This window comes from Varanus komodoensis, unplaced genomic scaffold, assembly GCF_004798865.1.
Source record: "Varanus komodoensis strain SLA01 unplaced genomic scaffold, ASM479886v1 scaffold6_2, whole genome shotgun sequence".
NCBI lineage: Eukaryota > Metazoa > Chordata > Lepidosauria > Squamata > Varanidae > Varanus > Varanus komodoensis.
In genome coordinates, this window is record NW_025336346.1 from 23,366,294 (window position 1) to 23,394,012 (window position 27,719).

Here is a 27,719-nt window from a genome sequence, read left to right on the forward strand (position 1 = left end):
GAGGGCAGTCCTTCAATACTTCAAGGGGGTTGAGAGTTAACTTATTTTCATTGGGAGCAGGGGAAGAGAAAAAACAGCTATAACGAAAAGGTCGGTTGGTTTTGGCTTGCCTGAAATTAATGTTGTTTGGATAGGTCTATTTTTACAACTGATTGCATTGTTGCTTTGTGGCTGGAAGGAAAAAAGTTTTCTATCTCCTTCTCCTCCCGCCCTCAAGCCTCGCTCTAGTGGAGTCCTGCGTTCTTGCTTTCCAACATCAAAAAACACAAACACAAGAGTTATTTGTTAAGCAAGGCGCTGCTATCGAGAGCTACTTCTTTGTGTTTGGGGCTGGTGCGGTGATTGCCTTCCAGCTTTTGGAGGCGAGGTGGGGTATGGTTTTAACTTAATCATATTCACATGACAAACCCTAAATACAGAAAAAGGGGGGGGGCGAGTCATGAAAAACCCCCAAACCAAAACAAAAAAAGGACCTCGCAGAAGTGGGAGAGCTGCAGCTTGTCCTCAGGGGCGCGCGCGCACACTCGCACAGAGAGAGAGAGAGAGAGAGAGAGAGAGAGAGGCTGTCAGACTTAGGGGAGGGCGCAGCTTTTCTCAGACGTGCAGCTTTAACCCCATCTGAGACGCCGGTCCAGTGAGGAGGCAAAAAGCTGCCGATCGCTTGCAACAAAGGCTTGGGACTTCCCTCCTGGCGTCACTCAGGAGCCGAGGCGTGTTCGATCCTCCGCAGGAAACCGGTTTTCCTCTCGCGTGCTTTTTTGAATCTGTTTTGCGGCGACCGCAAAGCCCCGTTCGCCGAGGAGCCCCATGCGCTGCGCGGAGCGGCAGCCCCGGAGGCAGGATGCGGGCTCCGCGCGCCCGGCGAGGCGCTAGCCAGGTGCTGTCGCCCGACCGCCGCCTCCGCCGCCGCGCCTTCCTCGCCCTGCCGCTCGCCCTCCTGTTGCTGCCCGTGCCCGGGCGCGGGCTGGAAGTGCAGCACAAGTTCACCTCGCTCACCGCCACCAACAACTTCGCCCTGGATGGCTCGGGCGGCAAGGTGTACCTGGCCGCCGTCAACCGGCTCTACCAGCTCTCGGGCCCCAACCTGACGCTGGAGGTGGAGGAGCAGGTGGGCCCCACGGAGGACAACCCGCTGTGCCACGCGCCGCAGCTGCCCCAGGCGTCGTGCGAGCACGCCAAGAGGCCGACCGACAACTACAACAAACTGCTGCAGCCGGACCCGGAGCAGGGCATCCTGGTGGTCTGCGGCTCGGTCTACCAGGGCTTCTGCCAGCTGCGCAGCATGGACAACATCTCCGTCGTGGCCGTCGCCTTCCCGCCCGGGGCAGGCAGCGGCGCGGACGAAGGCGCCGACCAGGTCACGGTCTTCCCCAGCATGCTCAACGTGGCGGCCAACCACGCCAACGCCTCCACCGTCGGCTTGGTGCTCAAGCAGGCAGGGCAGGACACGCGCCTGCTGGTGGCCGCCACCTACACGGGCTTGGGCAGCCCCTTCTTCCCGCGCAACGCCAGCCTGGAGGACCACCGCTTCGAGAACACGCCCGAGATCGCCATCCGGGCGCTGAACGCGCGCGGCGACCTGGCGCGGCTCTTCACCTTCGACATCAACCCGTCCGACGACAACATCTTCAAGATCAAGCAGGGCGCCAAGGACCGCCACAAGCTCAGCTTCGTCCGCGCCTTCCTGCACCGCGGAGCCCGCCCGGAGGAGCGCCCGCGGCAGCGGGGCGCCCCCCCGGCGCGGGGCGGCCGCCCGGCGGGCTCGCCCCCCTTCCTGCCGCAGCTCGCCCCCGCCGCCCGCCCGCCGGGCTCCTACGCCTACCTGGCGCTCAACAGCGAGGCCAACGCGCGCGAAAAGGAGAGCCACGCGCACAGCCTGCTGGCCCGCATCTGCCTGGCCGACGCGGCCGAGGCGCCCGCGCTGAACGGCAGCGGCGCCGGGGCCGGCGGCGGCGGCGGCGCCGAGACCAAGAAGCTGACCGAGTCGTACATCCAGATGGGCCTGCAGTGCGGCGGCCCCGGCGAGCTCTTCAACCGGCTCGTGTCGGTGTTTCCCGCCAGCGCCGCCCTGCAGGTGCGCGCGGGGAGCGCCTCCGCGGCCCGGCCCGAGGAGCTGCTCTTCGGGGTTTTCGAGCGAGCCGCCGCGCCCGGGACGGGGCTGGGCGGCCGCCAGGCGCCCCAGCCCTCGGCGCTGTGCGTCTTCCGCTTCGCGGAGATCGAGGAGGCCATCCGGGCGGCCAGGAACTCGTGCTTCGTGGCCCCGGACGCGGGGCTCGTCGCCGTGCTCGACAGCGTGGTGCAGGGCACCGGGCCTGCCTGCGAGAAGAGGAACATCCAGGTAAGGTGGACGCGCGGGCGGAGAGGATCCCGTGCACGTTGGAAGGGACCAGCGGGCGGGGGCTCATCTCTTCCGTAGCCCAACATGATGCACGTTCTCGCGCAGGCTCATGGCTGACACTTGTGGTGCCCTGTCAAAAGAAAGTTTGCCCGCATATGCAGAGAATCCTTCCTCCTTCACCTGGCCAGGATGACCATCCTCTACCAGATCTAGGATTAGAACCATCAGATGGTTTGGCCTCCAACTCCCACTCCTGCTACCGCACACAGCCAGTGGGGAGCAATCATGGAAGTTGTAGGCCAAAACCTCTGGAAGCCCATGCATTGCACTAGACTAAGGTTTCAGGGCAAGCCTGTGGCTTAGTGCATGGTAATCTGGAAGGAAAGCACTGGTTCTTCCACTATGAGGAGGTTTGGGGTAGATGTGAGAACTCTGAAGCACAAGTGAAGTTACGCGGGGGAGTCCTCTCTGAGAAGGCAAGAGCTAGAAAAGGTAGCCAAAACTGTAAGGAAAGGACCACTGGAGAGGCATTATAAAAGTGAATGTGTGGTGTGGAGAAAGTCAGTAGACCCCTGCTCACTCTCTTACGCACTAAAGCGTAGGGTCACTGAATGAAATGGTTTGTACCTAGACTGCAAAAATTAAGGGCTTGCTCACCTGTAGCCAATGTTCCTTGGCTGCTCTGCTTCATTAATGTATGAAGTTTGCTGCTCCTTAGTGTAACGATGGCTACTGGCTTTGATGGGCTTGACACAGGAATGTGTGTTTCGCACTGAGGCCAAAGGCCTCTTGATACCAGCTGTCAGGTGTGGGTAGTAAGCAGGAGGAGATAACTACTGTTGTCTTCAGGCTCTACTTGTGTTCTTCCAGAAAGCATCTGTCTGGCTACCATTGGAAGGGGTTCCTGGGCGACCTTTGGCCCATTCAGCAGGATTCTTTTGTTTTAAGAAGTCTGTTCTACTCTCATCTTGTGTATCGGGAAACAGTTGTGGAATTGATATCACCTCTGTCGCCAAATACTTTGTGTTAATAATCCCTGAGCATTTGTACAGCAAGACAGAGAGCAAGGTATGGGTAGTCATCCATTGTATGAATGAGATGTATGAATGAGATGGTGCAGAGAGAAAGCCTGCTGATTGAACAGCCTGTGGAGGCAGTTTTGTAATCAAGGCTAGCTTGGAGCGCATTGTTTTGGTAGAATATGCTATGTGCCCCTTGTTTGGATGTGCCATACTCTATTTTGTTCTTTCCACAGTGCTGATTCTGCAAAGCTTGTCTAAGTAAATCTGCCATGCCAGTCTGTGCATGCACTTAATGCAGAACTTTTAAACTATGAGTTAAGTTCTAAAAATTTGTGATGTTGGGGTAGAATAGTCAAAGCAGCATCTAATTTAAACATGGCACAGTCATATGAGGCTGTTTTGTAGTCTAGAAAGCTGTTTCTCCAGCATTCTTTGTTTTGTCCTCTTTTTTATTACAAACAGAGTTTTACTTATCTGCTGTCAGCATCATTGATATGTGTAGACTAAATCAATACATTGGACCCAGATATCATTGAGCTCTGACAGGTTGATTTAGAGCCTATTATTTTTGATTTCTTAATTTGATTGCACATGCCAAATCAATTTCAAAACTTCCACAATTACATATAAAGATTTCTTTTCTCCTCTTAGTTACATTTATATCCCACCTGAGGAGCTTAAAATGGCATCCATACTTCCCCTCCCAATTTTATCCTCACAATGTCCCTGTGAGGTATATTAAACTGAATTTGAAGCTGGGTCTCCCAATGACCCATCACTCTGGCGTTTTGTAGCAGTTCTAGTAAGAATATAAGTTTTTCTCAAAGGTGGTAGTTGCTGGAGCATACACTCTTATGGCAATTTAAATTTCATGGTATAGATGTGTAGTTTGCAATGTCACCAAACAAAAGTCCTGTTGAAATATTTTCCACAAGAATTGTAGCTAGGAGGCTAATGTGATAGGCCTCAGGTGCCCATGGTCTCTTCTCTTGTTCTGTGGATAGAAGCAAAAATGATTTGATGGATGCTACATTTATTTCAACATAGAATCTCACTGTAACAAATCAATTAAAAAGTAGATGTTATCCCCTAAGGCCAGGAACATCTCACATGCAAATATGCATCGGATCACTGAGTTTGGTCAATTCTCCCCACAGTGAGGGTGGAAGGAGCACAGTTCAAGGCATAAGAATTTAAGAGCAGCGATGCTGACTCAGATTGAGGGTTCATTCGGTCCAGCATTCTGTTCACACAGGGCCAACCAGCTGCCTGTGGGAAACCCACAGGTGGAAAATGGTGCAGTGGCACCTTCCCAATCATAATTCTCAACCAGTGTGCCAGGCATACTGCCTCTGATATTGGAGCCATCAGGAGTAGTTTAGCAAATTCCTCCATGAATTTGTCTAATACCATTTTAAAGCCATCCAGATTGGCAGCCATCATAACATCTTGTGGAAATGAATTCCAAGGCTTATCTTTCCTGAATTTCCCACAACTTCATGGGATGACCCCAGGTTCCAGGATTATGAGAGAAGAGAAATGTCTGCATATCCACTTTCTTCTCTGTGATATCTCTCCTTACTTTTTCAAACTAAATTGTCCCAGACAACCAGCTCGTTTGTGAGACACAACTGCCCATTATGGCTTAATTGAGTTCGTGGGCTGTTGCGTTGTGGGCATCCAGCTTACCATCACTTGTCATGTTATGCTAACCTGGATGGCATGGATTGTTGGGAATAAGCAACAAGGCATGTTGGGAATGGGCAGCAACCAAATAACAATCTTCAAGTGCCCATTTCAACAGGCAATTCTGCCCATGACATGAAAAGCTATGATAGTAAAGGTAATTAAACAAATTGCACCAACATGAACAGCAGGGAAAATAAACTACAGTGGGAGGCTTATTTTTCTCACCATGAACTCAATCAGTGACTGGGTCCACATGACATGATAAGCTATGGTGCCTAATAAACCAGGGGTAGTTTGTCATAGTTTAACTACTCAGGCTGTATTTGGACATTACAATAAGCCACCTCTGGCTTATAAGCTACTGTGGCTTGTTATGTCATGTGAACCAATTCAGTGGCTATATTTGTATGATTGCCAGTGAAGAGAAGCCACAAAGGATTCTTCTCCCTGCTCTTGTGCAAGCCAGTCATACATGCTGTGTGGTTAGTCAAACTGTTTTGCAGCACGTGGCTTTCCATGTTGTGAGATGCACAGTGAATGTTGCTTCCAAACCGTCCCAGAACCATGGCTTATTGTAGGGTTCTGGAATGGTTTGGAAGTCATTCCTTGCTTGTTGGATGACATGGCATCCCATGTATTGCAAGGGTTATTGGGCAAATCATATGGCATGCAGCCTGGTCATGCACCATGATTTTTTCCCAGTGATCATGGAAATGTGGGAAAAATAACCTTTCCTACTATGGGAGTTGCTCCAGCCCCTTCATCTTTTTAGTTGCCTTGTTCCACACTTTTTCTCCAGTTTGCAGTATGTAAGCCCCATAATCTTTTCCAGGTACAATCTGGGGAGCAGGAAAATATACACAGAGGGACTCAATTTTTATTGTTTTCCCTCTGTTTTTCATGCCCAGCAACATTAAATTAGGTTTCCTAATGAATGTCTGCTTTCCTTAAGACCACTTTACATGTTACAGATTGAGCTGCTAAACATTATGTGTATTCATTGCAGCTAAAAATGTTTAAGGTGAATGCATGTGTCCAGTTCAATTCATCTGCTTCAGAAGAACATGCTACAGAGAGCCATAACATACTCTGGGTTTTCTGTGTGTACACAGTAAAATAAAGTTGTATGTCTGCTTTGTATGTTATGGGCACACTATAGGTACATGCTACATGTGTTTTGTAAACTTGCAACACATGCAGTGTGTCTTAGGAAAATGATGAGCCCAGTAGTCATCTTTCCCTGCAAAGTTTCTGTTCATGCATCATCATCCACCAAGCCTGGCTTTGTTGTGAAAGTCAGTTGGATTTTTTTGCAGCTTACAGTGAAGCCAAATGTACAGTGGCTTTGTGCAAACACATACACAAAGAATGTGACCCCCCACCCCGTTTATAAAGACGTGCTTTTCTTCCCATGTTCTCTGTCCCAAGTGAACTAGTGTGACTCATGCCTTTGTTTCCTCCTCCCCTGCCCACTTTTTGGTTATTTCTTATTGCACAGACACTGAGGGAAGGCAGAATGTGCGTTCCATTACAGTTGTTCCTTCCCACATCCCCTGGCCTGCATATTCCTGCAATGGAACAGCACTGGATGTGTAAAGTTCAGAGAGAAGAGACACAAGCTGCCTTGTTTTACTGCTTTGAGGGTGAAAGTTTGCTACTGTCATGATTTGTTACCAAGTTGACATGCATGTTAATGATAGCTGAATGCACTTATTTCCTCCCTTTTAAAACACTAAAATCACAGTACACTTTGGTCTTATTTTCTTATTCTCTGGGAAAGATGCACAATATATTTCTACCAGAGTTCATAAAATGTATGTTTGATTTTACAAACAAGATAGATCATGAAAGTTTGGTCTTTCCTCTCCCTCTCCCTTCCACTGGCAATATTAGATAGATTTTTCACTTTTTTCCCCCTGCATTGCACATGGCAGCTGTGATGCTCTGGTAAAGTTTGTGACCCTATTGCAATAATTCATAGATACGCTTTTTTAAAAAGCATGGATTAGCCACCAGAGCTGAGTGTTTCAGTTAATTCCTTAAGTGTAAATATACTAAATACAGCACTAATATGAATTACATATCTATATACTTAATTAGTTATAGTAAGTAAAAATCTGATTTTTTACTGTGGCTGCACTGTCAACTTCTTTAGAATCAGTACTTATGTTCTTTGTAGGGTGATGCTCAGATTTGAATTTTGAGATTTGACTAAAGAGAAGACAGTTTTACTTAAAAGTTCTGTTGTGTTCCTAAGCTGATTTCTAATTATGGGAACCATGACAACTAATGGTAAATATATTAATATTTTGGATTCACTATTGTTTTGAATAAGCCTAGTTTTATTATTACAACCTCAAAATACACTTATAATATAGATGAACATACATAAGTATAATTGATTGGGAATTAATTGATGGGAATGAGGTCAAAGAACTAACAGTACCACCTAAGTCAAAAGGGGCACAGGTATATAACTGTATGCACGCTCTATTTGTTAAAAAGAATTTTCCCTACAGATTTACCATAGAAAGCTAAATAGTCTTTAGAATTCTAGTACAGTAGACTCTCAACTATCCGGCTCGCAACTATCCGGCCTCCGTACTATCCAGCCTAGTTAAAAAATAATAATAATTCTCCGTAAAAAAATGAGGAATAATTTACTTTGCCAAGGCGTTGCAAGCGGGCGTCTGCTACAATCCTCCCACGTGCCGTGTGCATAACCCAAGCGCGGATTTCCCCCGCCCTGCTACCTGTTCTTTGCTTCGTCAGTTGTGTATCAGATGTCAACAAGTGCGGAATACGTTTACCATTGTTCCTGGTTACATTAGTAAATTGTTATTTGGTGCGCTTTGTTTTTTTTTTTAATTAAAGTTTACGAAATGGGTGAAAAACGAAAAAAGGTTGTAGTGACTATGGAGGAGAAACTATGCGCTATAAAGCGACTAGACTCTGGGGTAATGGCAAAAACTATTGCTTCGGAGTTAGGAGTTGGGAAAAGTACAGTTGGAGACTGGAAGAAAAATCGAGCAGAAATTGAAAAGTGGTGTGCTGCACAAGCTAGTGGAAGTGGAATGAAAGTAAGAAAAACGATGCTGAAAGGTAAGCATAAAGAAGTTGAGGAAGCTTTATTTTTGTGGCATGAACACTTAAGAGGAAAAGGCTTGCCTGTTACTGGGCCGATACTGCAGAAAAAAGCATTGCAATTTAAGCAACAAATAGAAGGAGAAGATTCAGAATTTACTGCCAGTGATGGATGGTTAGATCGGTGGAAAAAACGATTCAGTATTCGCCAGATTACCGTAAGTGGGGAGGCTTTATCTGCTGATAAAGAGGCTGTACCTTTGTTCAAAGACTATCTTTTTAAGCTTATTGAAAAGGAGGGAATTTCTGGGGAGCAGTTGTACAACTGTGATGAGACCGGTTTAAATTATAAGATGCTCCCTACAAAAATGCTTGCATCAAAAAAAGTAGCTGCTGCACCAGGATACAAGAAAAGCAAGGAACGAGTCACCATCTTGGCTTGCAGTAATGCAACCGGCAACCACAAGCTTAGGCTTACATTAATAGGAAAATCAAAGAAACCAAGAGATTTTAAAAAACTGAAAAATCGGGAATCACTACCCGTATATTACACACATCAAAAGAAGGCATGGATGAATTCAGAAATCTTTAAAACCTGGTTCCAAAATGAATTTGTACCGACTGTAGAAAAACATTTGAAAGACAACAATTTGCCGAGAAAAGCTGTGCTACTTCTTGACAACGCACCTTTGCATTCTGCCACTGACGAACTCACAGATGGAGACATCAAAGCTTTATTTTTACCACCTACTGTGACGGCGGTTTGTCAGCCGATGGACCAGGGCGTCCTTGAAATGCTAAAGAAAAAGTATTGTCGGCGTCTTCTCAGTTCGTTGATATCAGCAATTGATAATAATGAAGACTGCGTAACCACTCTGAAAAAGATTGACATGCTAGATGTCATAAGGTGGTTGGCCGAAGCATGGGAAGAGATTCCAAACATATCACTTGCAATGTCTTGGAAAATTCTTTTGGGCCATGAAGGTGGACATTTCAACCTTGAACCCGTGTGTGAACCCAAAGTAGAAGATGAAAACGATAAACTTGTTTCATTGCTTGAAAAAGTACCGGGCTGTGATGATGTCAGTGTAGAGGACATTACAGAATGGATGGCAAACGACAAAGTTGATGAAATAACTGACAATGATATTGTGGAAATGGTGAAACAGGGGCAAGTAACAGAAGAAGAGGAGGAGAAGACATCCTTAGATGACAGGAAAAATCTCATCCCACATTCAGAAGGGTTCAAGATGATTGAGGCAGCGCTGCAGTACATTAGTGAGCAGGAGGAAGCAACGCCAGCTGATATCATCTGCTTGCGTAAGTGGAGGGACATTGCATCGCGGAAGAGGGCTGAAAGGGAGAAGCAGTCATCTATCAAGGACTTTTTCAAAAACTAAAAACTGTCAGTTTTGACTCTTTCATCTTAGGCCTACCTTTTCACATTTGTGTAATCATTTATCAATGAACAGTAAAATAAGCTTAAATAATTTTTGTAAGAATTAAGCCTATGTTTTACGTTAATGTTTTGTTTATTTTAAAAGTGTATGTATTCATACTGTACAGTGTACATGATTTTATGTTTCCTGCTATTAAGTTAGACATTATAAAATTTATCTTAAAAAGTGTACAATATTTTTATCCTTGGACTTCCTTTTTCTGTAATAATTTTTTAAAACGTACAGTACATAACAAACATTTATAAAGTACTGGCCTGTACTAAGAGGTCAGAAAATATGAATAAGAGCGGGTTTTGGTATAAAAAGGGTGTTTTTAATGGTATGGAAGTAGGAAGGAAGTGAGCATTTATAGAACTTCGGCCTATCTGGCCTGCCCTTCCGCCATGTTAGGCTGGATAGTTGGGAGTCTACTGTATTTCAAAAAGTGGCTTGGGAATTAGTTCCAAGACTAATTCTTGGAAATTTGGAAAAATTGCATGCATGCATTGCCAGTACGTCTTGTCCAAAAGTTAATACAACTCCAAACTATCCTCAAAACTGAAGTTGTTTAACAAGCATGGAGAGATATTCTGTGGAGCATTTTCTAAAATAGAAATTCTGAGGGAAAAAAATGGGTATTCTTACCCAGCATTTAATAGTAATATCTGAAAGGCTACAAACTTGCAAATTTTAGTCACCTGCTTTTTATTTACAAGATAATATCCTGTTATGAATAAAAAGAAGAAAAAAAACATTCTGCAGGCTAGAAGCACAGAGGACTGGAAAAAGAGCACTCTGTTTCTATGTTTCTAGTTTGCTCCATTTTTATGCTGGCCATGGAAGAAAGGGCAGCATGCACTCTGGCCTACACAAAAGATGAACAGGCTGGTAAAGGAGAAACAGAGCAGTCTATTTCTCTTTTGCCAGTCTGTTTGGCTTCTATACTGGTCATAGAGGAAGTGAATTCATTCCTCCAAGTCAGTATGGAAGCTGAGTGACTAGTGAAAGAAGAATTGGGATGGAAAGCTACCCTAGATTACTTTCAATTCTTTGTGCAAACTGAATTGATCCTGAATGGTGTTAACTTTGTAAAGTACCCTCATGGCCAAACACCACAATAGGTCATTTTCTTCCCAGCTGAGCTGTGAGATGTTGGGATATGTTGTAGCATTTGCATCCTGCCCTTGCTCTAAGGCACTTAGAACAACTTCATTTGACTCTTCTCTCTTGCTCCTGTATCCTCACAACAGTCATTTGAGGTAGATTAAACTGAGAGAGAAAGACTGCTGAAGATCACCCAGTGAGGTGGCTAAATGGTGAACAGAGCCCAGATCTCACTGGTTCTTGGCGAAGATTCTTGCCCATTACATTACTGTAGCCATGTCTGCACATCACACTAAACCATACTCTGAATAAGTTACATAGCATGACAGATAATTGGGTTTACTATGGCTTGCTGTTCCCCTCAGTCCTCCAGGTGGTATCCTAGTGACCTTCACAGCAGGTAGAAGATGTTGTTGTTGTTGTCTTCTCCTGCTGCTGCTTCTCCATCATCTTCTCCTTCCTTCTTCGGAGCCTCAAAAGTGCTAAGGTGGACCTTTTTGTTACAGAAAATGATGCAATTGTGTTAATATTTATTTATTGCAAGTTCTCTATTAAACCAGTCTGATAAGTATGGGCTTGGCTGGTTAATATCATTGTATGTTTCAGTTGTCAGATGGAGCTGTGACATGGGATAAGTAACATACATGGAAACTATTGGATAGTAGATAAGGATCCACTTCATTCCAATCAAAGGATGTCAGCGGGGCACAAAAGCCAGAATTCTTATTGTTGTTCAGCAAACACTCTAGCCTCATTTCTGTTTCACCCACTCTCCACACACGCAGGTAATCACCACTGGTGGCCAAAAGGTCTGGATAAACTCCCTTGGTATCTGAGATCCACATGAGTTTGGTAGTGGGATATGGATGATCAAAGGTATTCCTGCAAATGAACTCAGAGCTGTCTTCATCCAACCCAACAAGTTGAACCTAATTATTGTATTCTGCCACGCAACTGCCAAGCCTGAGCCTGAAGCGCTTGTTGGGCCTGACACTCCAGTTCATAGCATACACAGTCCATGGCTTGTAGATCTCCTTGTGCTTCCCATGCAGCGACATGGCGGGCAGGAAGGCTTACTCCGATGATCCTTCCCGAGCTCCCGTAACAACCTCGGCAGCCGTTCTTCCCCTCACACAACAACATGCAGGCTGATTTCTGCATGGTTGCAAGGGACCAGTTGTGGAATTGCCAGTTAAAATACATGGAAAAAGGGAGGGAAGCAGGAAAAAGCTATGTACCACAAGTGTGTGTGAGTGCAGGGACCGGGATGACAATATCTTCCACTTAGTTGTATAACTGTCTCCATTTCAAAGTGTTGAACTGATACTTAGCAGATCCCTTCACCTTTTCTACTTTTCCCTGAGTTTCCAGCTACTTCAGAAAGGGACTATATTAACTCCTGCTATCATTTTCAGAGCATTTATTGTGCAGGTACAATGGTTCTCTAACAATTTAAAACAAAACCACAGAAATAAATGCTAATTTAATGGCTGGGAAGTAAATAAAGGAGAAATTGGTCCATCTCCACTCAGTTTACTTTTCAGCCCATAAACTGTCTCACCCCCCCTTCCCTGCCCTTTCCCTTCCTAGCCATTAAACTTGTATACATGTCTGTTTGTTGTTTTGTTTTTTAATGTTCAGAGAATCACAGTACCCATAAGCAGTAAGGGCTCTGAAAAGTAGGAAGGGATTTAATATTTTTCCTTTCTGCAGATTCAAGGGAATGTTGATAAGTTTCAGTTCAACACTTAAAATAGAAAAGATTACATTGCTAATAGGATGCTGATCTCCCCTCCCATTTTAGGTACACCTTCTTTCTCCATTGTTTGCCCTTTCCCAGTTTTCATTGACAGCTAGGTAAGTTGTTGTTGTTGTTGTTGTTGTTAGTCACGAAGTCTTGTCCGACCCATCACAACCTCATGGACAACATACCTCCAGGCCTTCCTGTCCTCCACCACCCCCAAGCTCACACCACCCAAGTCCACCCAAGCTCACACCAGCCACTTCAGTGATTCCATCTAGCCACCTCATCCTCTGCCGTCCCCTTCTTCCTTTGCCATTTATTGTTCCCAGCATGAGGTTCTTCTCCAGGGAGTCCTTTCTTCTCATTAGGTGGCCAGAGTATTTGAGTTCATCTTCAGTATCTGGCCTTTTAAAGAGCAGTCAGGGCTGATCTCCTCTAGGACTGACCAGTTTGATCACCTTGCTGTCCAAGGGACTCGCAGGAGTCTCCTCCAGCACCACAATTCAAAGGCCTCAATTCTTCGGCGCTCAGCCTTCCTTATGGTCCAGCTTTCACAGCCATACATGCAGTCTCACCTTGTATCAGAGAACCATAAATGTATACTTGCAAGGTACTGACCAAAATAATAATTTTTAGGATGCACAATTTTCAGAGACTTAAAAAATGCAACCATCCAATGGCACTTTTTTGAGGGACTGGTTCCCCCTGCCCCAAACAACCTGGGAAATGAGTACCAAAAGTGCTGTTTTGGCACTGTAGGGAGAGAAGGCACTAGCGAGTTTCCAAAAGCACACAGTGGGGGGGGGCATGGGGCAGGCACTGCTCTTACCAAGTACCTCTGTAACTTTCCCAACAATCCATGGTAAAACTGCTCTGCAGGGTTCAAGTAACATGGCAAGCCATTGTGGGCAAGAACACCACTAATGTAAGCCACACATTATCAGCATGGGTTGTTCATGCAAAATAAGCTATCTGGCAGAAAGTGTGCTGAGTTCAGACCAAACAGAATTCACCATGGCTAGTTACCCACAGTGGACTGTTCTGTTGTGCAGGTGAGGTTAACAGATCTTTTACAAATTGCAAAACCTCACTTACAAAAGTGGAACAAATAGAGTGATCCACTTTCAGAATACTTCTTCAGGACCTCTGAATTTTTATTTAGGAAAATTTTAATCTGCTCTTCAGTATAAAGTGAAACAAACTGCAGAACATAGTAAAATAATATAATGTTGTGAAAAAATAATGACACAAGGAATAACAGATAACTGTTTGCAGGATGCAGGATGCAGTAAAAGAAAGGCAAGAAGCATTCAAAGGTTTTAGCGAACAAACTGGTCTTTAGCTGGCAGCAAAAGTTTCTAAGAATTGGTGCTGTCCCTTTATGTGCAGGAAGTTCCACAGCTAGGATGCGTCTCGGGTCACCATTTATCCAATTCCAAGCAAGAGGAGATTCCCACCATCAAGAGGGGAGCCCCAGTCAAGCTTGATAATTGGGCAGATTCATAAGGAAGAAACTGCTCCATCAGGTAGCAGGGACCATCGTCCTAAAGGGCTTTTTAGGTGCCAATCTTTAGGTGCCTAAAGGTGCCAATCTTGGCACCTTGAGAGCGTATAGTTGAATGGACTTTTCATTATTTAGAGAACTGGAAACTAGATCAGAACTGGAAGCAGCTGTATACCAGTCTATGGCTTGATCTATGGTAGCACCATGAGATATAACAAGGTTGATATACCCTCCAAACAGATAACCACATGTTCCTATTATTCTTGTTTTTTGGATTTGAGAGGCCACTGGAATGTACCATCTGTACCAAAAAGGAGCAGTGTTATAATCTTGAGCTTCATATATAGATTGGAGGGAAAGCATCCTAGACAGGCTGAAGCATGTGATTCAAAACTGTACTTGACTGGTCATATCTCTTTGTTTACAAAAAGCTCCTGTAGGGGCATCTGATCTAGACTGGGACTGGGAAGAGCTCTTTTGTCATTTATTTATTTATATTTATATCCCACCTTTCTCCCATTGTAGAACTCAAAGTGCCTACATGCAGCTCCCAGGTGGTCACCTCTCCAACCCTTAACCTGCTTAGCTTCAACTTGGTGAATGCCTCATTTGCCTTCAGACCATCAGATCTTTTAAAACTGACACACATGGCTAACCCCCAGCCCCATTTTCCCATTGCAAATTGAAGCTGCCCTGAGTTTTAAGAAAAATATTGGGACAAATAGCTGAGGAAAGGCACTAAAAATCACAGCTGCTTTGTGCATTTTTTAAAGCAGGGAAAGACAAGGGGCTGGGGGAATTCTTAACAACTCCATGTAATGTGTAGTTTGGCTCCAAGTCTAAAGGCTGACTCAAAAAGCGAAGTGTAAAAAATGGCTACGTTTCATGCATAAATGGGCGTCTGTGATTATCTTCAGGTGAAATATTTTAATGTTCAAGAAGGATTAAGAAGTATTCTTAGAATATATGGCCCATAAATTTTTAGTAGAACCTAAAGCCCTAAGGCTGCTCTCCAAAGTGATGTATTTGAAAGTAGGTTCCATGGATATTAATGGGACATATTTCCAAGTCAATGTGTTTAGGCACAGAGTAGAAGTTACTTTGAGGCCTTTGAAAATAACACCCGTAAAATTTAATAGATATAAAAACAGAACTGTGTATCTCATCTAGTTGTCATAGCAATTAGAAATTATTTGACAATTATACAGTTTCATATTGTATTCAGCACCTGGAAGATATTGCTAGATATTGTAGAGCTGGAAAAGGTTCAGAAAAGGGCAACCAAAATGATCAGGGAGTGGCAAAACTCTTCTATGAGGAAAGGTGCCACTTTGTGGGAACTTTTTAGTTTAGGAAAGGAACATAAGGTTAGCGGTTTGATGATAGAGATTTATAAAATTATAAAGAGGAATTGAGCGCTCCTAGACACGCATCATGCTCCTATAATACGAGAACCTGGGGTCATGCGGAGAAGCTGAGTAGTGGGAGATTCATGGCAGGCACATAGTATACTTGGTCACACAATGCTGTGGAATTAGTTATCTTATGATGCGGTTGGGGTGTGAGGGGGGCAAGGTTTGATGCTGGTGAACTGGCATAAAATTCTTATGTTTCTAATATTTATGCATCCTTATTCACATGCGTCTGTATACTCATGTGCAGCAACTAATGCAGGTCCAAGGGGACCTGTATCTAGAGGTGTGGTACATTTGTGGTGGCTTTATGCACTGTGCTGTTACTAAAACAAGCAGAGTGCATAAACTCAAACACTTGTTACAGTCCAAAAGCATAAGCTTTATGTAAACAAGGTTTTTTTCTCAAAAACGTATGCATATTGGTATACCCACCTGCTGTAATGAGTCTAACTTGAACAGATAAAGACAAAGATTGTGGGAAAAGGTTGTTTACCAAATAAGAACTGGAAGGTGGCAATCAGGAAATGACAGAATAGGGCATTGTAAGACTATGTGGACAAGGCAGCTAAGAGGCCAGGGACAATGAACTGATTCAATAAGGGAAGCCATATCCTTGAAATTACAAGAACTGGCCATATGGATCAGTCAGAACCACCCAGCTTGCCTGTATAGTATCACTGAATTCTAGTCTGTCCCCTTGGTATTATTTATTTATTAGAATTCTGTCTTGCCTTTTTTCTTTTTTAAAAGAATGCAAACTTCATTCTTACATCACTTGCCTCCTCCTGCTCTCACCCCCACAACAACAACCCTGTGGGGTATGTTGGGCTGAGAGTGTGACTGGTCCAAAGTCACCCAGTTGGCTCCATGGCTGAGCAGAGACTAGATCCTAGATCGCCTGAGTCCCATTACATTGCTTTTAACCACAATGCCACAGCAATTACATGAAAAACAATGAAGTGACGGGGTACCTGAAAGCAAGTATTAGTTTATACTAATTACAGTCAGTCATATTTTCACCAGTCCCAGACAAGGGGATCTCATAATCTTATCTCGAATCAATACTGGGTGGGATAAGGGCTAATAAACTGGCTTGTGGAGATAAGACAGATGTTTGATGGTTTTAGGGAGGACCTTAAATGAGTGGCCTACTTTACCTGAGTTCAGACTTGCCTGAAGGAACAGGTCTACAACTTGGGAGCACTCCTAGAGCCAGCATTTGGGGACTCAGTGGGAAGCGGCGGGCATGAGTGCTGCTCAGCTCTGTTTGCTCTGCCAGCTCTGCCCTCTCCTTGGTGCTTTTTGTGCAGGCTAACACAACCACATGGTCACAATATGGTCCTTGTGCATGAAACCACAACCATATAATAAAAGAAAGAAATGTCTTTGTGTTTTTGTCCCAATTCAAAATGCTAATTCTGACTAGAAATATGCAGTCTTGGGGGAAAACATGGGAAAATTAGGGGAGAGGAAGTTTTCTCCCTCTAATTTTTCTGCGGGGCGGGGGAGACAGAAAAATGAGGGTGTTTGTTTGTTTCTGTGTTTGTTTGGCAGCTTTCTGTGAAAGCTTGCTTTTTCCCAATTCTGGGTTTGTTCTCCTGTGGGACCTCACATCTCTAGTTTTGAAATGGCTAAATCTTGCCTGAGGGATGTTTCCATTCACATATTCTGCATACTCCATGTGGCTCTCCTATAGTTGCTCCTGCCACATGGAATACCATCATGAGTGGCTAGAAGATTCAGAACATCATTAGAGCTGGTCCCCTTGCAGTGCAGCTCCTTCTCTCACTGCTGGCTCTCAGGTGGCAGGTGAGAACCTTCTTTCATATCACAAACCTTGCAATTCTATATTTGAAGCAAAATCTTCTGTCAGTTGTTCTTTTACCTTGATGGAAAGTGGTCAGAGAAATTTCCTGTGGTGTGGTGTGGTGTTTGTGTGTGTGTGGGGGTGGGGGGGAGTGAATTCAATAAACATGTAGAAACAGCTACATAGATTAAAAGTTTTAATATGTTCAACATCATGAGTCATCGTGGATCTTAATTAGAACTTTGAGATGAGCATTTTGTGGCTGCTGACATCCATAAACCATGCCTTGTCGAGAAGTGTTTACTGAAGTTCCTTTCTGGAAGTCTGCATGGGACTGAAAATGTCACCTTTTGTATCCTGAGCTCAGTGGTCAGGAAGCCTGACCATGATCCTGGTGAAAGCGTGTGCTGCTGCAGCTGTTACATACACACGCGCGCACGCGTCCCTCATACAGAAACTACAAAATCCCCTTTGCTGCATCTACTGGCCCAAGAAAATACAGAAACTACCCCCTTTGCTGCAACAGAAATCCCCTTTGCTGCATCTACTGGCCCAAGAAGTATTGCTCTGACATTTGGATTTCTGAGATATTCTGCAGGGGTGGCTCAGTCAACCTCTGATCCTCTCTGTCCCTTCTCCATTCATTCCCAGTCTTTAAAAAAATCACACCATATAACTATTTGCCCCTTGAACATACACAAAACTCCTGGTGTCAGAACTGTGGTGCTGGAGTTTGTTCCTCTCTGTTTCTCAGCGGCAAAACACAGGATCAGACAGGGCATGAAACCAAAATTAGAACAATTGTTCAGTCACTGGTTCTCCAGGAATTCTTCTTGGGGGGAAAAACCTTGTTCACATGTTATACAAAGCTAGGGAGTTACTTGCACAAGACCCTCCCAAAATGACAAATGTGCTTCTACATTCATAAGAATCCAAAAATATTTTGTTTTGTAATTTGATATGCAGTTGGGAGAAAGTTTCTCTGGAGAAGTGCTGTAGCAGAAGATGCCATTAACAGTTTACATCACTGGCAAGGGTGTTAGGAAAAAGAAGATATGGTTATCTAGGCTCAATAGTAGGCAGGTGGTCTCATGGTCCTGTGTATTTGCACAAAACCCTCAAAAATAAAATCTGAATTTAAAGAAGCTCATGAGTTTCCACCTTCATAAGAGCTCAAAAACTTAAATCCCTTTGGTGAACTGATGTGGGAAAGGTGGACGTTCCCTCATGAGCAACCCCAGTGGACCAATTTCAGAAATTATGGTGATGTAAGGAACAAGCAAGCGAAGACTTCTTCTGCAAAGGCCCATGGAATACATCCTGGCAGGAGTTGGGAGGACTGAGAAGGAATGACGGAGAAACAAACTATGGCATGTTGCTGACCAGGCATTCATCTGACAGGAATAACTTGCCCAGCTGCTTGAATTATAGAATCATACAGTTGGAGGAGGCCTAGAAGGCCAGCAGGTCCAAACGCCTGCTCAGTGCAGGACTCAAATTTCCCATCCAGATTCTAACCAAGGCTGGCTCTGCCTAGCTTGCAAGATTAAGCAGGATCAGGCACTGTATGGACACTGATGCGCTGCACTTCTTAGGACTTTAAAAAATATTCATCCCCAGCATGGTTTGGTTTTCTGATCTGTTAAAATAACTGTGTTATTATTTCCAAGTCTGCTTCAGTGGGAGAAAGGCATAGTCTTTTGAAAGTCCTTTGATAATTTTGGACTGGAGTTTTTACACTGCCCTTTGTGAAACACAGTATTGTTGTTTGCTTTCTTTTAATTTTCTATATGTCTCATCAGTTTGGACACTGACTATCTAGAAACATTGCCAAGGTTCACTGGAAATCCCATTGTCTGCTGTCTTTTTGGAAAGAGAGCTTTTCATGCCTCCCTCCATTTTTCTTAATCATTATGATTCCCAGTGAGTTAGCAAAGTTGCCTTTATTTCTGACATCTTAGAAAAAGGGAATTATAATGTTGTGTTCCTTCACACTAAAAGTACTACAATGGTTTTTACCTTTGAGTTGATTCATTCAATACATTCAAGCAATATGTATTTTAGCAACAGTGGTTGTAGTATAATAGAAAAGGAGACAGACTTAACTATAAGTGCCACTTTTCAGCAGTTAGTGTCTTTGCTCACGCACAATTCAAATGCTTAATCTAGAATTGAAGGCTAGCTTGTTTTGTCAAATTAATTGGTGCCATGTTTTAAATTCTTTAAATTCAATTTTTATTTTAGAGGGTTTTGTGCAAATGCAAACCCTCTTAACCCTCTTGTTACACTGTCGGGCCCTGAAATTCAGTGACTCTGCAATCCTGTATATCAGAAGTAAAAATACTTAGGTGCACTGCATAGTTATTGCTTTCTGGTTTACCCTGGAACAGTGACTACCTGTCAGCCAACCTCACAGGGCCATTGTGAGGATGAAGGAGGTGGGAGTAGCTATCTACTCTGCCTTGATAGAACTAGTTATGCTCTTCTTTGGGTTCTGACCTATGTACAGGAAATTTAAAGTAGGAGAGCTGTCACAGCTCTGTGATAGCATACCTGTCCTGCATGCAGAAGGTTCCAGACCTAATCTGTGCCATTTCCACTTTGAAAGTTCAGGTAACAGGTGATGATTGGTCTCTGCATGAGATTCCAGTGGGCCGCTTCCAGTCCGGTAGACAGGGCAAGATAGACCCAATCCTGTGCAAAGCAATTTCCCTATTAATTGACAACGACTTCACTGAGCCATCTCCAAATCAAGTAAGGTTAAAACAATGTTCCTCAATTTGTGGTTAGGCTCCCTACACTGTAGCAGTGAAGAAATTAGATTCCCCACAAGCATAAGGTAGTTTTCCCTTGATGATAGTAACTGGGTTCATACAACATAACGATCTATCATGGGCAACAAGCCATGATGGGTGTATCTGGACCACTTCCAGCAGGGTAGTTTGTTTGTAGGCTGCAAACTCACCCACACTGAAAAATCATGGCTTGTTGTAGGGATTGTTGGACCCGCAATTGGTTGTTGTATTGCCCAAATCCAGAAGATCAGCCCCACTCTGGTTCTACAGAAATGGTGCCCAAGCAGCTCAAAAGGTAAGGGAAGGAGGTTGGAACAACTTTATGGACCTCATATATCCTGGCTGCTCCTGCCTCCTCCCCTCTCTGTCCCCTGCCATCCCTGTCTGATGTTACTTGGAGAATAGCAAGTGTGTTTCTATCCATGTAGGCTACAAGCAGGTCAAAGCAAGGCAGTCAGAGCTCCAATGCCCAGTCTCCAGCCTCAAATGTGGCAATCTGAAAATCACAGGGTTCTCAGATAATGCTTAGGGGCCATAAATAGAGGGATTTGTAGAAGTAAAAGGAATAGAGTCCCAACATATTTACCCTAAACACAGTCCATCAGCTTGCAATTAGGGCATTCATGCTTCATAGTGGATAGTGTGGCTCTTGCTGCTCTTGGCAACTTAACAGCCCACCTAACTGTCCAATCCTAGGCATGTCTGTTCAAAAATAACTACTTGTGAGAGCCCTGGACTTATCCCTAAGTAGCTGTAAATAGGATCATCACTCAAAGACAAAATCTATAATTCCTCCCATAGTGACTGCTTCCATCTTAGGAAAACTCCAAAACATAGATTTACACAGTACTTTTATTAAGACTGACCAATTGAAATATTATACAATAGTGAACAAGAGTTAAGTTTCTCCAGAACTACCCTCTGATTTTCTGGATGCCCATTCCTGGATCCATTGTGAAAAACTGACATTAAATCAACCATTTTAATGTAATTGACATTGCAGTGGTGGAAAGGCCAATTTTAAGGTCATGATACTTATTTTTGTTAAATCAGATATTTTTCATGTAAATTCTTTAAACATTCTTAAATGGATATTAGCTGGATCTGGTGATTTCTTTGTTTTCAGCTTGACAATAGAATCCAGAACAGGAATGGACAATTTATAGCCTTCCTGAGGGTTTGGCCACAATTCCTGTGATCCCTTCCCATTGGCTGTACCACATAGGCAGATAGAAGCTTAGGTTAAACGATTTGGAGGGCCACAAGGTACCCTCTCATGGGCTAGAACATTATCTCTTATCATCAGCCATTGTCCCATTTCCTCAGGCATCCTCCTTGAAAATATAATTTAAGCATGGATATATATCCATCTTCTGTAGTGATGGTAGATGCAAAATATTCATTCACCATCTCTGCAATCTTGTATTCTTCTAGTATTCCTTTAATTTTTTGTTATCCAACAGTCCAATTGCCTTGTTAAGTATTTTCTTGCTTCTGATATATTGAAACAATTTGTTATATTAATGTTTTTCAGAATCCATTTTAGTTCCCCTTATTGTCTGCTTGCATTTTTTGTACATGCTTGTGCTCCCTTAGACCCATGGTGAAATGTGTACACACATTCTCAACATTGCCAATTCAATAAGAAAACTTTTAACCTTGGCAAGAGTGTGTCTTGGTAGAAGGAGACGCAGTGATTCACATTCACACAGTCTTCTTCAAATCAAGGGAAATTTATTAAACACACTCAAGAATTTAAGCTGTACACTAATTAAGTGGGGAAAATAGTACACAGAGCATTCATTAGAGACATCAAAACATTGGCAGCAAACAAACAAAATGTTCTTTCTGAAAAGTAAGTAATTCTTGGTTTTATACCTGAGCCACTGATTATATTGTGCTTGAGTAGATCACTTCAGGACAGATATATACATGCATAATTAAATTGGTGTTGGCACATCCTGTGCTTTTGAATACGTGCATGTTTGTTTAGATAGTGGTACTAGATCTGATCTTATATATATGACTTTCAGGATTTTCAGGCAAGAACACTTCATACTGTTGGGTTTTTGTTTTGCTTAGCTTTACTGAGACAGGGTTTCTTAAAGTGGCCACTTCCATGATTGCCAATTATCACGGATTCCTAAAGGGTCTAGGTACCCATAGGTACCTGGTACTGAGCAGTCCATTACACTTTTGTTCTCTACATTTGGGCAAAATTTCCATTCTATAATGATAGCCTTGGTGGGTTTTTTCCAAGCTACTGTAGCAGTTTGTTAAGCATGCCAGTGACGACTGGACATCGTGGCATCTTTCCCAACCTGCATTATACTTTGTAGCTGAACTTGCATTTTTTGTAGTTTTGAATAAGCCCAAGTGCTGTGGAAAGATTTTAGCCTCTTAACTTACTTTTACCAATCCTCCTGTTTTGAAGTCTACTAATTGGAAGTCATATGTGCCTATGGACTGCTTGACTATTTTTAACTTACATATAACTTACATTTAATAGCATTGCAGTCATTATTTCCAATCAGTTCACTAACACTTACATCGCATATTAGGTCCTGGGTGCCAGTTAGGATTAAGTCTGAAGTCACTTTCTCTCTGTGGGCCAGTTGCTCTAGGACACAGTTGTTCAGGATACCTGCAACCTTTACCTATTTGCCATGAATGGTGCATGCATTTATCTGATCTATGTTGAAGTTTAACTTTTTTTCCCCTTGAATTACTCCTGAATTTCATTTCCCATGTTGAGATTCTCTGAGCAGGCAAGCAAAATAGAATAGCCGCAGAACTAAATTAGTACATTATTGTCAACCACAGCAATTCTGTGAAGGAATTTGTCCATTGGTAGATTTGTTTTGTCTGATAATTTTCCCACTTTGACCACGGAGAAACACATTCCCCAGTAGACCTTTTTCCATCCCTCCTGCTGAGTTTATATTCAGAGGACACTGGATAGAAACTGAGGTTGCTTGCCGCTTTTCCACCTGATTTCGATTATGCCGCCACATCCATGATTTCTTTCAAAACTGACTGCTCCAAGTTCCTTATCTTGGAAGGATTGGAGGCTTCTAGGATTAGTATAGGAACACCTACACATGGGACTTCTCTAGGCTGCTGCTTCTGTTTTCTTTGCAGGAGGAAGACTTCCTCCTATAAGGGTCTCTCACCCCTGAGTTTGTTTGTTTGTTTGTTTGTTTTTTGCCTCTTTATATTCCATTATCAAACCACAAGGTTTGTAGTATCACTGCAGTATTGCAGAATTGTGACATTACAAAGACTTCAATTCATTTTATACTGCATTTGAAATTTAATAGATGCTAAAATGGGTAGAAACATGAGAGACACCCTGGAGCATAACCATTGCCAATGAAGAGCCACAGACTTTCACGAGTGAGGGATCATGAGTGCACAGTAAATGCCTTGTACAAAGAAGCCTGTGGCTCTCTAAATGAGTCCTGTTTATGCAGTTTCATGTGCTCTTGACTGGCAGGTCCTAACAGTGGCACTAGCACTAGTTACAGGCACTACCTGTATTTCTTTTCCCTCGTCCTCCTCTCCCATGTAACCCATGTTTAATCAATGCTCTTAGATGCATTAGCACCACTTTTGGCACCCACTCAGGCAATGGGGGTTCTAGTCCCCGATCAGCCATGCAGCCAACTGGGTGGCTTTGGGCCAGTTACAAACTCTCAGTCCAACCTACCTCACAGGGTTGTTGTTCTGTGGATAACATAGAGAGCAGCAGGAGAAGAAAGATGTAAGCCACTTTGAGTTCTTTGAAAATGAAAAAAACAGTGGGATGTACCTGTTTCTTCATCAGGTTTTTGATTGAATCTGTATGTGTATTTATGTTGTCCCTTGTTTTACTGTGTTATCAGAGTACATTTGTATGATTTTGCTGTGTTTTACCATTTTTGTTGCAAAAAAAAGTTAAAAATAAACAATAACTTTCCAGAGGGATAGCTGCTACTGTGAAGTCTGTAAGTATGTTGTGGCAAAGATAATAAGAGTCCTATGGAACATTAAACTCTAAGCTTATGCAATTCTTTGTCTTTAAGATACCACAGGACACTTTATTGTTTTTTACTCCATGGGAAACACATGATTGGCTGCTGCTCACGTGGTTGGCTCATTTAAATGTTACAACTGCCAGAGAGGAACAACTCACCAGACAACTTGCACAAATTACAGTGGTGCCTCCTACTTCGAACTTCATTTGTTTCAGGAAGCCATTTGAACTCTGAATTGTTCCGCGTTTGAATCACTTTGCCCCATTAGAAATAATGGAAAGTCGATTAATCTGTTCCTAGACTCTAAACCAGGGGTCCTCAAACTTTTCCACCAGGAGGCCAGGTGAAAGGTGCCGGTGCCGGGCGTGTGCCGGAAAGGTGGTGCCGGCGGCGCGCATGGGCTGGTGCGAGGGCAGGGACAGTGCGTGCGGGCACGCGCACTGAGGCGGGGTGGGGCGTGTGGCGAGGGGAGGGTGGGGGCGGGCATGCGCCACGAGGTGGGCGCGCAAGGCAGCGGCTTGCTTGCTTGGTGATTGTTTTCTCCAAGCGAGCAAACTGCTGTCTCCCCGCACCCGGGGCGAGGTGGGCAGCGGCAGGCGTGTGCATGGGCGCATGTGCGGCGGGTCCAAATGGGCATGGTGGGCCACATCTGGCCCCCTGGGCTGTAGTTTGAGGACCCATGCTCCAAACAATACCCATTTTGATAAACATCAAATATGGCCTCCTGCAATGAATTAAGTTCAAAGAACAAGGCACCACTGTATTAGAATTCATGTTGGTAATATTATGTAAGTGCATTTACTGTAACTTAGTGAGGCGTGGGTTTATATTTAGAACCAAAAAATAAAGCGAAAAAATCCCCTCTGAAAACGCATGAAAATGCACACACTGCAAATGCACTTATAAGCATTGTTACAAGGAACCACTGTACTTAAAGACTCCTTAAATTCTGCCCAAAACAAGATAATGCTGTAGGGAATAACAGTGGACTGCTGATTATATTTTCAGTATAAAAATTGCATACTATCCCTTATTTACAAGAATATACAGTAGACTCTCGTGTGAGGATAGACAGAAGACACAGCTTCCAATGTTGAGATGTCAGCTCTCAGAAGCCCTTGACAACGTAGTCAGTGGTCAGGCTTTCTGGGAGTCCAACTCTAAACTGTCTGGAGATCTCTCTACTTTCTGTTCACTCCTGAATGACTACAATGCTGATCTTTCCAAACTGCAGTGAAGATCTCGTTGCTTGATTGTGCGTCAGCATGCATCTTGCAAACCGCCAACTTGTCCAAAGGTTACATTGCATGGATCTATTCCATTTGGGTCTGTATTAAGACATGGCCTAACTCTTGTGCAGTCCTAATATCATCATCATCATCATCATCATCATCATCATCCTTGCATCTTGCCCTTTTCCTTTCGTGAGGAACCCAAAGCAGCTTACATAGTTCCATTTTATCTTTATAGCAATAACCCTATGGTGTTGGTTAGGCTGAGGGGTGGGTGATGAGCCCAACATAATCCAATAAATTTCATGGTTGGAGGAGGACCAGAACCTGGCTCTCCCAGGTTCCTGTTAGTACAGTGTGTTTTCTTCTATTCATTTAATAAACTATACAGGAGAATGGATTTAGGGAACCCCACAACAGCTTTCTACCTGTGCTGTTGCAGCGCTTTTGTAATATTAAGGTTGTATTTGTAGGTATACTTAGCAGCAGTAAGCTCTAATGAATCAGGGTTCTTTGTTGCTATGTAAACTTTCATAGGATTGTGCTTTAAAGCACTTCAGGAAAATTATATGTGACACTGGAGGATTTTAGCATTAACTCTGAATTTCCTAGCTCTTGTGGTTTGTTGTCAGGCCTTGCATATCATTTGAAAATGGTGCTTAGTGGTTCAGCAACTGGATAGACAATAGTGATTTCTACAATAATGAGTTTTTAAATAAAGTGCATTTCTTGGGTAAATTATATAAACATTTTCAGTATGTGTATACTTTGGTTTGGAAATTGAACCTAAACCAAGAAAATGTTCCCAACATACAAGTCAAATTCACATGGGAATATGACAGAGCATCTACTTACTGTGAAAATATACTCATGTCTCTCAGCTGGATTGAGTTTTAAAAGAATTGTATTACTTTGAAGTACTAGTTTATATTTAATCCAGAAAATCAAAACATGAGAATGAATTTTCATCTCTGCTTCCAACTGAATTTCCACAAAAATGAAAGTGGAAATTTTCACTTAATTTAAACATTAAGATTAAATCATAATTCCTGTGACAAATTTAGGCTGCAGTTACTGGGGAGTAAATCACATCAAACTCAGTGGGATTTACTTTTGAATAAACATAATAAGGATCATTCTATTAGTATCATGTCTTTTAAAAGTGGCTGTCTTTTTTTTAATACTGCTGACATAGTTTCATATGACAATAAATATTGGAGTACTTTCTTTTCAGACAAATAAATATGACTATCTCTTGCCAGAAATGCATAATTTGTAATTCTTACTTTGCTTAGATCAGATTTCAGAAAGCCTGCTTCATATTGGGGAGGTTAAGATAAGAAATTAAAGTTGCAGAAAGTTTCTTTCATAGAACACTGGATACATCGGTTTATATTTGAAAACAAGCCATGGCTTCTCTCTGCTCACTTTCAGGAGATAGCCACAAAGCTAAAAATCTGTGAAATGACACAAAGTTTGGTACTCTGGCAGAAACTGAGCTGTGCCTGACTAAGCTATCTTTTAGATTTCCTAGAATACTTAAGAGTTTAGTCCAAATTATTGCCTCACTTCATGAGTTCCATAAATCCATTTATTCCCAACTAACCTGAACTGCTGTTTGATTCTGATGCAAAATCACAAGCATGTTCTAGTTTGAAGCACATCAGTCATGATAAGCGTCTTGACTTCTTGCAAATTGTAGCATTAAACACTTGATCAAGTAGCTCCAATTCCAGACATAACATGCAAACCCCAAGCATGCTAAGTTTAATGGCGCATGTTCCTACATATTTGTCTTTAGGAATACAGTACAGAATTTTCAGGAAGAGTGAAATCTATGAACAATAGAAAGACAAAAGGAAACCCAGTTTTTTGTCTCTGCTCAGCCCATAATGTTGTTTTGATCCAACCTATCTAATAGTTATGTAAAAAGACAGAATGCATGTGTGATAATAAATATAATAAGTAAAAATAATCTGTGAATAGTACTTACATATTCCGTAGCATTTACCGGAAGAACCTGAGAAGAGACCGGCTGGCTCATACCAGCGATCCATGCAGTCCAGCATTATCTTCTCACGCTGGCTAGATTTAAATCATGGTTTTCTACATAATTTGGACACATGCCTGCCTTACCCATAGGTAGAGGATGTCAGAATCCCGGAATCTCAGTTTGAGAAGAGGGAATAAAACTTAGGTTCGTGGGAAAGACCAAGCATCCAGACCATCTGAGGCTTTATTGTATTTACCCAAGGTTCCCGCGGTACTCATGATAATGCATGCATTACTGGGCAGGCAGAGGTGAACTCTGCTGCAAAGCTTCAACACCATTGCAGGGTATTTTATAGGTACACAGGTACAGGGCAATTGATGACAGAATGCAGAGATTACAATAAGATTCTGAGGTCATCACATACAGAACAGATAAAGAAATGTCAGTCAATCACACAGTAACAATGAGATTACAATATTTTTAATTGCCTGTATTGACACTTTAGTTCAGTAGCTTGAACCCATCTCCAGGTTTGCT

At 43.1% G+C, this 27,719-nt stretch overlaps 1 protein-coding gene across 3 annotated transcripts in view; it reads left to right on the forward strand.

The window, feature by feature from the left end:
• The first annotated feature begins 700 nt into the window (after positions 1 to 700).
• Positions 701 to 27,719, forward strand: part of PLXND1 (plexin D1) — a 183,428-nt gene continuing 156,409 nt past the window's right edge. The window contains exons 1-3 of one of the 3 annotated variants that reach the window (XM_044451307.1): positions 701 to 1,696; positions 1,784 to 2,062; positions 2,111 to 2,338. In XM_044451307.1, the coding sequence (XP_044307242.1) occupies positions 842 to 1,696; positions 1,784 to 2,062; positions 2,111 to 2,338 (1,362 nt within the window). In that variant the 5' untranslated portion in view covers positions 701 to 841. Of the gene's footprint in view, positions 1,697 to 1,783; positions 2,339 to 3,208; positions 3,407 to 27,719 lie in introns of those variants that run through there. The other 2 variants (XM_044451304.1, XM_044451305.1) reach the window with 2 other exon arrangements.